The sequence below is a fragment of the Trachemys scripta genome, chromosome 19, assembly GCF_013100865.1.
Source record: "Trachemys scripta elegans isolate TJP31775 chromosome 19, CAS_Tse_1.0, whole genome shotgun sequence".
Classification (NCBI taxonomy): domain Eukaryota; kingdom Metazoa; phylum Chordata; order Testudines; family Emydidae; genus Trachemys; species Trachemys scripta.
Window position 1 is genome coordinate 17,377,228 of NC_048316.1, and position 15,574 is coordinate 17,392,801.

A 15,574-nucleotide genomic window follows, 5' to 3' on the forward strand; every position below is an offset into this window, starting at 1 on the left:
CTAGTCCTTGCCGCCTGGACGCCAGAGAATGGGAGAGGGGATCTGGATGCTGGGCTCTATTTCTGGTGTTTCCCCTCCCGTGCAGCGTGATCTCTGGGCCCCAGCGTCCCCAGCAGGACACCGGGGCCAGCCATTCCCGGCTGCCCCGTCAGGGAGAAGGGGTTAGGCGTCCAAGTGCTGTGCTCAGGGATGGAAGATGCTGGGGTCGCACGAAATCCTGCTCCCAAGTCCCACCCCCCCGATAGCGATGGCGGGAGCAGCCATTCCATCGGCCGTTTGGCTGCTGCCCATTCGGCTTTCGCCAAGCGCCAGGAGCAGCGGCCGGAAGCTGCAGGAATCGCAGAAACTCCCACGGCCAAGTGCCGAGCCACCCCGCCCCCGGGCTGGCCTTCGGGGCAGGAAGGAAGGGCTTCTGCAGCTCCGGGGCCAGGAAGCGCCAGCTGGGCCGGATCCGCATTCCAGCACACCCGCTGGCTAGCACCCGTCCTGCTGTGGGCTGGCGTCCCCGAGAGAGCAGCAGAGACCTGCGCCCTGGATGTGCCACCGGCCCCCCTCTGGGCCTGAGGAGCGGGCGCCCCGGCACGCAGGCGTGGGGCTGGGCTCTGGACTCAGCTACTGGGTGGGCTCAGTGGGGTGTCTCTGCTTTACATCAGGGTAACTGGGATCCCAATCTGGCCCTGAGTCGGGGCCCACTCCCTGAGCCCTCTGCCCCAGCTTTCACCCCACAGAACTTGCCCTCCTCTCTTGGGCCTCCCCAGGAGCGACCCCGACGCTGCCAGTCCCAGTGGTGGAGAGGGGGTGACTGGGAGAGTGGCTGGCTTGCTGCTGCAGGGAGACTCGCCAAGGGGGGGGACTCTAGCAGCAGAAACTCCTCCCCCTGCTCTGGGGTCTCCCCCCAGCAGACCCGCCGGCGGGTTTCAGAGCACGTCTCTAGGAGGCTTAGACTATCGAGGGGTCCCCGGAGCCCAAGGGCAGCTTGTGTAAGTTTGTGCACGTGTGCGTGCCGGGGTCTGCCCCGATCGCCTGGGACAACATCTTCCTTGCTCCCTCCCCTCTCTGTGATGCAGCGTGCGAGGTTGCTTCCCACCCCAGAAGTGGCTGCATCTCACCGCAGTCACGAACCACGAGGACGATGCCCCTCACTGAACCAATGCAGAGAATGACGCGAACTGCTCCTTCTCGGCTGCGCACGAGGTGGGACCGGCGATGGGCCGGCCTCCGGAGCTTGGGGGTCGGTGCTTTCCAAAGGCGTTTCGCATCTTGTGTCAATAGCTCTGGGCTGGAGAGCTCAGGAGGGAGCCAGTCCCTCTTGTGGGGCTGGAGCCCCTCCCAAAGAGCAGGGTTTTCTGAGAGGCAGCCCAGCCCCATGGAGAAGGCCTGGCCTAAGACCTGAGAGACCACGTTGTATTCCCAGCCTGCTGTGTGACCTTGGGCAAGTCACAGCACTACCCCGTGCCTCGGTTTCCCCTCCCACTCTTTGTCAGCTTAGTTTACGTTCTTTCGGGCAGGGACTGTCTCGCACAGAAGACTGGTAGATGAGAAGACCGGGTGCCCTGGAGGCTTGTGGGCAAGGACTGGCACCCAATCATGTGTCACTCGTGGGAGCAGCTGGGGGGTAACCTCACGCTTTGCCCTATACCCAGAGCCGGGCGGCTGGGGTAACCTCACGCTGTGCCCTACACCCAGAGCCGGGCGGCTGGGGGGTAACCTCACGCTCTGCCCTATACCCAGAGCCGGGCGGCTGGGGGGTAACCTCACACTCTGCCCTACACCCAGAGCCGGGCAGCTGGGGGGTAACCTCACGCTCTGCCCTACACCCGGAGCCGGGCGGTTGGGGTAACCTCACGCTCTGCCCTGCACCCAGAGCCGGGCGGCTGGGGGGTAACCTCACGCTCTGCCCTACACCCAGAGCCGGGCGGTTGGGGNGGGGGGTAACCTCACGCTCTGCCCTACACCCAGAGCTGGGCGGCTGGGGGGTAACCTCATGCTCTGCCCTCCACCCCAGAGTGGGCAGCTGCCCGGTGGTGGGGCCGACTGGCATTGCTGCGGGATGCTGATGCCTGACCAGGGACCGTGTTACTCTCGATTCACAGGGCATTAAATATGTGCCCGCTCAGCGCCTCGCGCGATGGGCCCCTGACCTCAGCCGCTGCCGTGAGGGAGCCGTTAATCTGTCCTGGGGCCTCGGTTCCTGGCTGGGGCGCACGGACGCTGCAGCGAACATGGAAAATGACGCTAACCGCAGCTTCTTTCCAAATCGCAGGAAATGTTTCGTTTGTGTCGGCTCCTGCTGGATCCAGCCCAGCTTCCCGCTGCCCCCCTCCCCCCTCAGTGGGACACAGAAACAGGGGAGGGGCCGGGCACGCTTTCCACCCCGTCTGGGTACCGCGTTTCCCTGAGCCAGCGTTCGGGAGGCAGCTCGGGAGGGAGCAGCGGGCTGGCACGGGACCAAGGGACATTTCGGTCTAAGAGGGGAAACGAGTGAGTTACGGGAGGAAGAGCCGTGGTGTGGCTGAGACGCAGGCCTGGCAGCACAGAGCCATGACTCTGGCGGTGACGAAGCTGCTGCTGATATGTTTGTATGGGAGCAGCGCTCGGGAATCCCATTCGTGGCTCCGGGCCCCGTTCTGCTCAGCAATAGACAAGTAACGGAGGAGACAGGCCCTGCCCTGGAGAATTTTCTGCCACTGTCTTCTTGGGTGAGCTTGGGCAAGCTCGCTGTGCCTCAGTTTCCCCATCCGTTAGGTGAGGATAACAATGCTGCCCTGCCTGCCGGGGAGTCAATCCTTCCTTGCTAGGACTCCAGTAACCCCAGGGAGCTGCCACAGGGGTGAAATCAGCCCAGTGTGACCAGGAAACTACAGCAGCCCCCTTCAGGCTGCCCTGGGAATTGTGGCCCGCTGGCTGCCGGGGATAGAAATGCCTTCCCAGCCCCACCTGGCCGCTGCACCGGCAGGGGTGGAAATTCCCCACCTCCCTTCTGACCTCTGTTCCCGCCTCCAAACATCCTGCAGCTTCCCAGCTCCAGGAGGGTCTTTGTCCCCCTCCCTAGGGCCCAGGCCTGTCCACTGACGTCGGTGATGCGCTCGGCCATTTGTAACAACGGTGGCGGGATCCGACAGACCCTCCATTTCCTTGTGGCTTGTTTGCTAAATTCCTGAGGCTGGACTGTGCCCATTGCCTGTGGCGTCAGGGCTTCCCCCTTGGCAAGCTGGCATAAATCACTGGCTGCGCTCCAGGGGCAAAGGATTGATTGTTGGTTGCTTGGTTAAGGGGGCTGGTGCCCGTCACTCCCAGTGGTGGCAGATGACAGAACAAGGAGTAATGGTCTCAAGTTGCAGTGGGGGAGGTCCAGGTTAGATATTAGGAAACCTATTTCACTAGGAGGGTGGTGAAGCACTGGAATGGGTTACCTAGGGAGGTGGTGGAGTCTCCTTCCTTGGAGGTTTTTAAGGCCCGGCTTGACAAAGCCCTGGCTGGGATGATTTAGTTGGTGATTGGTCCTGCTTTGAGCAGGGGGCTGGACTAGATACCTCCTGAGGTCCCTTCCAACCCTGATATTCTATGATTCTACGGTGTGCAGAACCAGAATCACACTAGATCTGACACTGGGGGCAGAGATGAACTCATCTGGAGCCAGACGCCTGGAGCTAGCCACCTGCATCCAGATCCAGATGGTACCAGTCGCCCCAATCCCACTAGGGCATCTGTTACTGAATCCAGACACCCCGAAATTACAGCACAGCTGGGAGCTGGATCCTGATTTGGCAGCCTGGCCTCATCTCGGTGTATCTGAAGCATAGGCCTTGTCCACACACACAGCCTGAAACCGGTTCAGCTTAAATCGGTGTCTAAACTGCTTTAGCGAAGCCACTGCCGGCCCCTTTGTGGGCACTCGCATTTCAATTCCAGAGGGGTTGATTTTAGCTTAGCTTTAACCTCGTCCCGAGCATTGATCCAAACCGGGGTTGTACGGCTTCAAGACGAGCCGCGCGGCCTCGCAAGTCATAGGGAAGCCTGGGCCGGGGTAGGGGGATGCCCTGACCTGTGTGAGTCGGCACTGGGGAGCCCCTGCTCGGTGTTGCCCCGGGGAGGGGGAGGGTGTGGATGGCTGGCGGTGGGGGGGATGGCAGGATGGTGGATAGTGACCCCCCTCCGCCTGCCACCACATCCAAGGCTTTATGGAGATTTAACGACAGAGGAAGCAGCCCTGTGTGACACCAGAGCCCTATTCAGACTGTTTGCGCCCTCCTCCCGCAGCGATACACAGACGGCTTCCTCCCCCTCCCCCTGTTAACAGCTTTACGAGGGGGGCTGGGGTTTTCTCCCTTTGAATGAGCCGAGGCCCATAAAACGCAGGCCGCCCATGGCAGGGGCTGTGAGGAGCAGCACCTGGTTTACAAGGCGGATGCAGGAAGGCGATTTAGCAGGCCGGATGGTTGCAAGGAGGAGGCCCTCGGACTGCAGACAGGGATAGGAAGAGAAGGACTGGCTCGGGATAGGCATGGGTGCCCCACCTCGTTGGCACCTTATGGACCCGATTGCACTCATCTTTAATAGAGGTGGGCCCACAAGACTACCGGCTCCAACATGCCACGTTCCATCTTGCACAGAGCAGCCAGCCACGTTGCATGCTGGGCGCCCATGGGCGTAGATGGGAGGGGGGCACCCCTCCCTCCTGCAAAATGCAGGGGTTGCATAAATGACTACAGTGATTTCCTTTTTGCACCTTGAAAAAAGACGCTTTGGTTTTGGGCTCCCCTCAGTGAGCATGGTGTAGGCTTGCAGACCTAAAACCCCACACCCCATGAGTGGAATGCACAAAGCAACCTCACTTCTACTGAAGCTCCTAACCCCCACGGTTATAGCTGTGTTCGTCCCAGGAGATGAGGGAGACAGGGTGGGCAAGGGAGTATCTTTTACTGGACCAGCGTCTGTTGGTGGGAGAGACGCACTTTGGAGCCACACCGCGCTCTTCTCCAGCTCTGGGAACCGTACTCAGCTTTCCAGGGAAGTTAGGAGCCTACGGGCTGGTCTGTCACTCAGAGCTGTGAAAAATGTTGCCCCTTGAGCACTAGAGTTAGGTGGACCTGACCCCTGGTATAGCTGCCGCGAGGTGGATGGAAGGAGTCTTCCATCGACTTTGCTACGCCTCTCGGAGAGACAGAAAACCCCCGTCCGGCGACGTAGGACGCGTCCACACAGCAGGACTACAGCAGCACAGCTGCTGCGCCATAGTGTAGACAGACCCGAATGGACTTTGTGGCTTGCACCCGGTGACCCATTGAGCTGCCCTCTTGCTTGGGACCTATAGTCCTAGTAGATCCGTCTGGAACGGGGCTGTGGGGAGAAAGGGGGCAGCCAACAGCCGATCTATCAATGCCGCTGAAAAACAATTGCTTTTCTGGTCTCCGTTCCTCGCCTGGTGATTCTTTGCTCTCTCCCTGCTCTGCTTCCCGGTCCCCGGAGGTCCCCATAGCCTGGAGGGGAAGCCTTCCCCTGGTATTCACACACTGAAATGCTCTTCCAGGGGACCAGCTAGACTAGGGTGACCAGATAGTAAGTGGAATAGGAAAAAAGTAATCGGAAAAAAAGCCCCATATAAAAAAAGCCCCAAATATCAGGACTGTCCTTATAAAATCGGGACATCTGGTCACCCTAAGCTAGATGGGCCAGTGACCAATATATGCTAAGGAACATGTGTGCCCAGAGACCCAGTAATGGACAACATGGGACCCAGTGGGCTTTGAGGAGATGGAGGCCCCACAGAGGGTCATTAAAAATGGTGCTGGGCAAAGCACTGGGGCGCCATGGTAACGGTGACGGGGGGCCGCTGTGCTAGGAGGCAGGAGGTGGCCTCAGGAGCCCACTGGACCTTTCCCATCTCTAATGGCTCTGCTCCCACGTGGGGCCCTTCCCCCGTGTCACCCAGTAGCTGGTGGTCCCTGCCCTGCTTTGCTGGATGGGAGCCAGGAGGGGCCTTACCCTGCCTCAGAACATGGTGAAGCAAAGACCCTGGAGCTAAAGGAGGAAACCGTCCTCCTAGACTGTCAGAGGAAGGCTGGCCTAATGGGCTGGGCACCAGCCTAGGGCTTGGCCAACCTGGGATCGATGCCCTGCTCTGCCACCGGCTCCTTGCATGACCTAGGGCGTGTCCCTTAATAAGAGATTCAGCATGGTCCTGGCGCTGGGGGGCGCAGCACTGGAGCGGTCCAGCCAGCTCCTCCTGAGACGTGACTAATCCACCATGGCGCAGCCAAGGCAAAGCCTCGCAGCCACTGCCGGCCCTGCTCCACCGCTCGCTGAACTCGGGGAAAAGCTCCCGCTGACTCCCCCTCGCCCCTACCCCACTCACGTGCCCAGACCCGGCTTTGGAAACCGGCCAGTTAGATTTGCCTGGCGACCATCTCTCCAGGCTCCTCACGGGACCTTGTTCTGGGGCTGCGAGCAGGGGAGGGGGCAGGGATGAAAGGTTAACAAGCCGTTTAATTGCTGATTGCTGTGAAATGGCTTGACACAGGCCTGAAACGGCTTCCTATCTCCTGATGCGCCGGCTATCTCCAGCTGTGCTGCTTGCTGGCCTCCAAGCAGGGCAGGGGAGCTAAGTCCCTGTTATTTATCTCTGGTATTTGCATTCCTGGCTGGGAACTGCTGCACTCCACACCCCTACCTGTAGTTTTCCATTCCCCTCCGGCCCCTGCGGTCTGCAGCCCCTCGGTGAGGCACAGGCTGGGAGCCAGAGCCCCCGTTTATTTCATTTGGCCTTCTTTCACGCTGGCAAAGGTGCTGGTGTGAGCGGGAATGCTGGACATCTCACAGCCCTGGAGCATGGCGTTGTCCGTCTATCTACAGACCTGGCACCGAATTCCCCCTGGAGTGCTTCAGCATTGGACCAAATCCTACATTTTCAGCAAGACTAGTGCAGGGGTTCTCAAACTGGGGGTCGCGAGGTTATTACATGGGGGGTTGCAAGCTGTCAACCTCCACCCCAAATCCTGCTTTGCCTCCAGCATGTACAATGGTGTTAAATATATTATATATTAAAAAGTGTTTTTAATTTCTAAGGGGGCGTCGCAATCAGAGGCTTGCTATGTGAAAGAGGTCACCAGTACAACAGGTTGAGAGTCACTGGACTCGTGATTTTGAGTGCCCCACTCAGATTGTCAGAGGTCAGGTGCTGAAGATCAAGCCCTTTTAAGGGGTCTCAAGTTGCCCCCCCCAAGCAGAGGCACCCAAAATCAATAGTCACTCTGGAAAACTGAGCCCACTTTAGGGTGACCAGACAGCAAGTGTGAAAAATTGGGACAGGGGGTGGGGGGTAATAGGAGCCTATATAAGAAAAAGACCCAAAAATCGGGACTGTCCCTATAAAATCGGGACATCTGGTCACCCTACCCCACTTAAACTCCTAATTCTGTCTCCTTGTCTGTCCAGCCCTAAGCGTCTCTGCTGAAACTGCCAGCGCAGGGGCCAGTTAGCACCAAGAGCGCTGGTGGGTTTGGATTCCCACTAGGCAAAATGTTGAGTCCCATCAAACTCATTTCACAGAGGCCGGTGAATAGCTTAGTAGATGGGAACAGCCCCCACCCGATCTTGAGCTTGCAGGCATGCAAACCAGTGAGCTGTAGGGGAAGCCTGCTGCATCTCTTTGCCAATTCTCTGAGCCACCCGGGGCCTCTTGGGAAGATGGGTCCAAGCCCTAAATATTTCTGGAGGACTTGTGGCACCTTGGAGACGAACACATTTATTTGAGCATAAGCTTTCGTGCTCAAATAAATGTGTTCGTCTCTAAGGTGCCACAAGTCCGCCTGTTCTTTTTGCGGATACAGACTAACACGGCTGCTAGTCTGAAACCTAAATATTTCTGAGCTTCTCTGGCTCCATTGAAGCCTCATTTCCTTTGCGCTAAGCCCCGTTAATGCGCAGCTTCTGGATGAAGAACCGCAGATGATAATGAAAGGAGCTAACTGGCAGCTTTGTGTTTTAGTCTTTTAAGATCTTTTCTCTGCAGGCTGGGGCCTTCGCTGTCTCCGGTGGGTTGTTTGGCTCTTGACCAGACATCGGCCATCTTTTCGCTCCTGGCTCGTGGCTCAGGGCACACGGTTCTGGCCCAGCTCTGGGATAAATAGCGATGAGGAGCGAGATTAAGACGAGGGCTGGATAAACAAGGGCAATCAGTTCCTGGCTGCTCTGGGGTAAACGGTGGGGGAAGGGATTACTGTAGAAGAGGAGAATGAATGAATGGTCTCGGCAGAGATTCGGAGAAACCAGGAGTCCTCAGGGCACGTTATGGAAGGGAGGAGAACTTTCCTGTGGAAGCCCCACAGAACCTACCTCAGCCCCACACTTGCAGCCTTGGTGGCACCCGCATCGACCTGGCGGATGAAAGTTGTCCCAGATGATGTGCTTTGCTCAGTCAGACGGGGCGCTGCTGAGTGAGTGACAGGAGGGACTCACTTCGCCCATCTCAGGGAGCCACAGAGACCGAGACTTGACCCCAGGTTTCTGTTGGGAGCAGTGAAGGGCGTCCCCATGAATGGCCCCTTGAGAGCAGTGCGGAGCTGCTGGGCTGAAGGTTCAAGCCCTACCTTGCCCCCCACCATCAGCACATCCTGTTGTTCCACCCTAGGTCCAATGCAGAAGCACTGGGTTTGCTGTCCTGCCCGATCCCTGCCCGAGAACCTCACAGATGTTTCCACCTCCCAGCTGCATTGATCTGGATGGTGTGGGGTGGGGTCTCCTTTGATGATAGGACTGAGGGTGATGCTTTGGTCCCTACCCATGTGCTGTACTTCCCCCGGGATCCCGTATGGGCCCTAGACTTTCCTACACACTAGATTTCCTACATGCTCCCGGCCCAGCTCCAGGCAGGCACCAGAGTCCTTGGGAAAACTGATTGGGAAACGGCAAGAAAAATTGTCCGGTTGCTAGAAGGATGAAAGGCGAAGGGGAGGGAGAATGGGTGCGTCAGTGCGCCGAGATAAGTTGCCACTTAGCAGGGTCACGAGTCCATGGCCTGTGTTTACCCACCGGCCTCTCAGGGTGTGAAAGGCTGGAGAGGGCGTCCCCATGAATGGCCCCTTGTGTGCAGTGATAACCTCAGTGAAATGGGGCTGTTTCCAGGGCCCCCAGGGCTCAGCCCCTCCCTGCGTCCAGGGCTTGGAAAACACACTCCAAGGCTGCCAGGTGGGTGCCAAGTACCTGCCTGGCCACGCCCCTCTGTGGCCACGCCCCCTGCCATTGAAAGGAAATGGAGCGACACAATTGGATACTCGCTCGCTGTAACACTGTCAATCAACCTTTTGCTGAATGAATAAAATGTAACTGACTCAGTGGCCCGGGTCCTGTTTAACTCTTTCCTCTCTGCACTCTTTTTACAACGAAAGCTGTCAAATGAACGCAGGAGGGAGATATAGGTTTATATATATATGGAGCTATACCTATCTCATAGAACTGGAAGGGACCCTGTAGGGGTCCAGCCCCCTGCCTTCACTAGCAGGGCCAAGTACTGATTTTGCCCCAGATCCCTAAGTGGCCCCCTCAAGGATTGAACTCACAACCCTGGGTTTAGCAGGCTAATGCTCAAACCACTGGGGTTTTAAGAAAAGCATCAAATACCACAAGACTTGCACTAAAAACTTTGGAGCGGGCAACCCTGGCATAGGTCCAGAGCCCAGGGTGGGACTAGCACAGGGAGAAGCAGGTTACGATCAAAGGCCTCAGCAGCGCGGTTAGGACCTGGGGATGTGCGTGGGTGGGAAGGCAGGACTGGACCATCAAGGCATGTTGCAGAGAAGGACTGAGTACAGCAGAGAAGCTGTTGGGACCAGCAAAGCGGAGGATGCTGCCGGTCAGAAATAGAGAGAGGCATTGGCAGGGTTAGGATGAGGCAAGCTCGACTAGCCGGGCAGTTGCAGGGCAATGGCAGAGGTGTGTGGGGGGGAAGCTTCCATGGCACCTGGCTCTAACTTGGTCCCGTCCTCACTTGCCGGGCAAGAGAAATCAACCCTGGAATGCCAAACCAAAAATAGCAGGAGACCCGGCAAACAGCAGAGGCGCCTCTGGCACCGAACCCGGAGAGCAAGGTGTGGCTGGCAAACCCCAGGCAGGCGGGAGTTACAGTTATACTTGCTCGCTAATGGGTAGGATTTTGCAGGAATCTACTTCAAAGGCTACCGTGAAACGTGACGGATCCGGGCAGGAAGTCACGGCTGCGACGCTCACCTTGAAAGCAAGCGGAGCCGGCAGCAGATTGCATGAGGGGAGAGAAAGAGCAGCACTCAATTACCGCCCAGGGACTTTCTGCACAGGGACTTCAAACGCAGCTCACAGTGCAATGAACTGCTGCACCCACTGAGATGTTAGCAGAGCCAGCCGTGCCCGCTTGTTACGCCCCATCCCAGCACTAGCGGGGGGAGCAAGGGAATCATGCTCCATCTGGGCCCAATAACCCTGGAGCCAGGGATACCGTAGGTACTATCCTGGTGTCTTACCATCCTACTCATCCGGCAGAGGATCTCTTGCCCTGCAGGGTGAATTCCATTGAATGACACCGAGTTCCTGTAAAAAATGACACTCCCTCCCTCGAGGACTGGAAGCTTTCTGAACCCCAGGACTCTTGCAGCTCTGCAAGCTGCCCCACAACCCTGGGACTGCACCTCAGTGCTGTTCGGCAGCTCCTCTATGATTCCAGTCCTGGGGTCCCCAAACACATCTCTGTTGACGCCCCTCAATCCTGACCTCCAGCCCCTGCTAGTCCCGTCCTGAGTTTCCTCCTCCCAGCAGCTGTCAGTGCCACTCAGTCCTGATCTGAATCACACTCTGCAAGTCTAGTTCCTGAACCTCATTGATCGTCGTGGTCACTTAGCACTTTGCAGGGACAAGTCTGATCCCCATTGAAGTCCATGGAGCAGCATCTCATGTCTAACCAAGGGCAGAATTCACCCCATACACTGCTCTAGGTCAGCTTTGGAAAGGAGATAAGAAGACCGCAACATTTTTTACCCTGCACAATGTTGCTGAAAAAATGTTGCCATTTCATGTTAGACGATTACGTGACGCAAGATGAAACCACCTGGTTCCCACTGAAAACATGGGACATCTGAACCTCCCCACGGCCCTGACATTTTTGAGCAGTTTGTGGGTATTGCTTGAAAACAGGATCAGTTCAGAATGCAGGGCAGCCTCATTCCTCGGCGCAGCCCCCCACTCCTGGCTACATTTCAAAACTTTTCTTCTTGTCAGCTTGAACCCTTGGGGCGATCCCTCAAATGAAACATGAAAACCTGGATTTCCCCCCCCAGGATTTTCCATGTTATTCCAGCTAGAGCCTCGCCCCCAAATTATTACTAGTATATTGCATCTAGGGCCCTCAGACAGGGCTCAAGGCCCCATTGTGCTACCAATAACACAAAGACGGTTCCTGCCCTCGAGCGCTCGCAGTGCAGGAGAGAGACAAAACGTGACTGGGGAATGAACAGAGAAATGGTGGGAGGACGAGGGAACAGCAGAGAACAGGGCGAGTGTGCAGTGGAAAAGTCCCGGTGGTCTCTGCAGTCACAGGTTAGTTTCCAGGTCTGGACATCACGTCCTTCAGTGATTGCTTTGGGCTGCCCAGCCTGTGAACCCTGCATGCATGGAACTCTGTGGAAGCCAGCTGGGCCCCAATCCTGGTGCTTGTTGCATGCAGGCTGCCACACACAGCCTCTCGGGATGTCAAAGGGAAGGCATCAAGCGGTGGGATCAGGGCCTTTCCTGCAGGAACCAAGCTGGCAGGATCAGGCCCAGCTGTAGTATGCTTTCCACTTGAATAAACCCCACAGTCCTTGCAGCGGCCAGGAACTCAAGACAACCCCTCAGAGGCTTCTAGCCCGTGATAAGGGATCATGGGACGTTATCCTAATTCACGCCTCCCGGAAAGGTGTTGCCATCACGTTACACTTCCCAATACACTATACATGAGGTTAAGGCTGGAGTTTTACGAGCGCTTGGTCGGCTCGGAATGGCATTCAGCACCTCGGGCCCTTCCCTGGACTTTATGGGAGAGTTCCTTCTTCATTAGGGTTTATGGTGGCAGCATAAATACCACCCTCGATTATTTTTTATAAGGCTCACCTATAATCTTTCATTTGTAACGGCTGTTCGGAAGGGCCCCCTGGGGGGCTGTTCTCAGCTGGTCAGAGTGTAGGACTGGGGGCTACATCGGCTCTATAGAAAATCACAAATACATACAGTAGTAGGGAATGATCCCACAGCGCCAGGCGTTGGTAGGATGGGTCCTAGTGCTAGGGGAACAGCACTGATCTCACGTCACCTGCTCGTCCCAGTGCTCGAGAACAGGGCTAAGCATGTGAACAGCCCCCCGGGATCTTTGCACAACTAATTCTGGGCTTAAAGCTGACACCAGGACTAACTCCACCGTAGCCTGCACCTTGTGTGAAGCCAGCCAAAGTAGGAACCCCAGCTGGCCCAATGTCTTGAGTGTCCTCAAGCCCCCCCGTCAGCCATCACTGCAGTGAAGTCGGTGGAGTCACACCAGTGGAACCACTGGCATCGAGAGCAGAATCAAACGCACAAAAATCTGGGAAGTCAGGGCTTGCTTGCCCTCTGGCTTGACTCCAGTGTTGCTTCACTGCCTGCCATGGAGTGACTCCTCCCGGTTTACTGGGGTGAGACGCTGATGACCAGGGCAAATAGAATTCCAGTGGAATTTTCAGAATGCTTTGGAGGGTTCGCATGACACGTGGCGTTCAGAGAGCGGCATGTGGAGGGATCTTTCGAAAGCGCTTGGGGCCAGCGTCTCGAGTGCTCTGCACCCAGAACCGGAGCTAGATTTTAAAAACCGCTCTGCCCCCAGCGTGCTGAGCGCGTCTACAGATGGGGTTCTGACTCTGAGTACTGGGCCAGGCAGGTTTGAAAATCCAGGCCTCAGTGCAAGTTCTACCGTGGGCATTTTTAAAAAAAAATCTTACCCAGCTGAGGACATGAAAAAAAAAATGCTAAGCAGGTGAAAAGAAAGTCAATATCTCAGTGTATCAGTGTGAATTACATTGTGGAACATTTGCTGAAGGATTAAAATATTACAAGGACGTTTCCTCCCAATTAATTGTCTCCTTTGAACTAAAGTGTGTGTGTGGTCCGGCGGTAGTGGGAGGACAGGGAGGATATTTCTGTGTTTATACCAGGAGTCCAGCTGCACAAGGGTGCAAGATCTCTTAAATACATTCTACTTTAACACCCAAATGTGTCCTTGTCCCTAAGGAGGAGGCGGGAGGGGCAGCATTTCTCAGCTTGCTCTGTTCCCAGGGATTTACCATATGCCCCCGCGTGAAGCTTTGCTGCCCAGGAGGAGAACACCCCCCCACACACTCACCCCCCATGGGGTGAACAGGATGGCACCGAGATGAAAGGTGATAAAAGATCAAAGCGCCCGGGTCTGATGAGTCCCCCTTTGCTACCCATTTTGGTGCTCTGTCTCTTTAAGGCATTCCTCAGGGCGTGGCTTGGGTGACATCAGCTCAGGGCATGAATGAACAGGACTGAAGTTTCCCACAAACTCCCATTAAGTTGTTCATGGCAGGAGGGCGCAGATAAGGGCCCCAGCGGGAGAGAGACTCGGATCATTTCAGCTTCTCCGGAGGGGCCCAGGCCGGAGCCATGGAACGCGGATGGGGACAAGCGCCCTTCTACTTCGCCCTCCTGCTGCTCCCCGGCGCCCTGCTCAGCTCCCGGGCCAAAGAAGGTAAAAACGAAGCTTTGCCCGGGGTTTTGGAGCCAGAGCCCGGGTCCACCCCGCCGGCCGCCCCCTTGGGAACTCGGCGCCCCTTTCTGGGGGGGAGCGGGGAGGAGTGAGGGTCTTCCCCTGCCTATATTTCGGGCTGATCCGCCGCCGGTCTCCTCGCGTGGGGCCCGCGACACGTGTGTGTGTGGGGGGGAGAGGGGCTGAGAACCGAGGCCGTAGCGACCAAAGGGGGCTGCGCCCCCAGGGGCGAGTGGGGGGCAGGAGCTGGCTTGGCCGGGGCGGAATCCAGAGGTGCCCGAAAGAAAAAAAAACCCGCCGCGGCAAAGATTTGCAGGACACCGGGCAAGTTTGATAAACTCCCGTCGGCACGTCGCTGTCTCACAGACAGGTTGGTTTAGCGGTGCGTGGGATTGGGTGTGACTCCGGATCGAGAGGCGCACTCATCCCCGCGCGGATTTGTGACTCCGGATCGAGAGGCGCACTCATCCCCGCGCGGATTTGTGACTCCGGATCGAGAGGCGCGCTCATCCCCGCGCGGATTTGTGACTCCGGATCGAGAGGCGCGCTCATCCCCGCGCGGATTTGGCTGAGTGGCTAGGAGCGGGGATTGGCGAGCAGGCACCTTTTGGCCAGGAAGTGTCACGCGTGGGGGGTTGTTCGGTGGAGGAACCTGCCGCCGTGGGTAGGTGGGAGAAAATCGCCCCGGGTGAATGGATTTCCCCCGGCTTCAAATACCCGGGGGAAGGCGAGGGGCCCCTTCCGCCTGCTCCGAGTCTGTGGAAGTGGCCTGGCCCCCGGGAGAAGTCGCTATTGCCCCACTTCGGCCCCGGGGTGGCTGATTCAGGGCGATGTCTCGCTTGGCCTGGAAGTGCGAGCAGTGACACCTCGGTTACACAACCGCCTGGCTCGCCCCGGTTGGGACAGGGCCCCACAAGCCCACGGTAGGGCCAGGCAGGAGGGGAGGGGGCTGACTCACTGGTCGGAAGGTGCATGAGGTGTTGCGTTGCATGGTGTGAACCATTAAAGGGTGTGTATGTGGGGGTGGGGGTGTCTTTCCTCATTTTGTTCAGGAGATTCCTTCTTTACATGCAGTTCTGCCCATTGTTAATTGAGAGACATTATTAGTGTGTTGCCTGAATGCTGCTTTTGTAAAAATGTAAATTGCACGAGTGGTCTTTCTCCTGCCTTAGAAACCTCCCAGACACACCCACACCCATGATATAGCAGAGAAAGGGCCAGATTCTGCTTTCAGTGTCACCAGCCTAAATCTGAATTTACCGCCACTGATTTCTAGTAAAGTTGCTCCAGATTGACTCTGGCCTTTAGCATTCCGAAGACAGAATTGTTACATTCAATTTTGGGGGGGGGGCCGAGGAAAATTGGTCCCAAATTCCAAGCCGTACTTTTACCATGTAATGCTTCCAGACAGGTGGGGCCGAGGTCCGACTCAAAGCTTTTCCAGAGTTTGGATCTAGGCTTTTTGGGTTTGGGCCCATGTCTGAAACATTCCCAGCGTTCTAGGGTTTCACCTACACTCCTGGGGATTGCCGCCCTGGGAGAAAAATCAACGCAGATTGAAGCAGAATTCCTGCCTGGAATATTTAGGACAATATCAGGACAGCATTAAGAGTTGTTTAAAAATCAAAGGTTTCAGAGTAGCAGCCGTGTTAGTCTGTATCCGCAAAAAGAACAGGAGTACTTGTGGCACCTTAGAGACTAACAAATTTATTAGAGCATAAGCTTTCGTGGACTACAGCCCACTTCTTCGGATGCATATAGAGTGGAATAAATATTGAGGATATATATATATATATATATATACACACATACAGA

At 56.6% G+C, this 15,574-nt stretch overlaps 1 protein-coding gene across 1 annotated transcript in view; it reads left to right on the forward strand.

Annotated features, from left to right (window-relative positions):
* Positions 1-13,524: 13,524 nt before the first annotated feature.
* EPHA2 (EPH receptor A2) overlaps positions 13,525-15,574 on the forward strand; it is a 33,980-nt gene continuing 31,930 nt past the window's right edge. Inside the window, exon 1 of the mRNA XM_034753326.1 lies at positions 13,525-13,741. Coding sequence (XP_034609217.1) covers positions 13,657-13,741 — 85 coding nt within the window. The 5' untranslated portion in view covers positions 13,525-13,656. The remainder of the gene's footprint in view (positions 13,742-15,574) is intronic.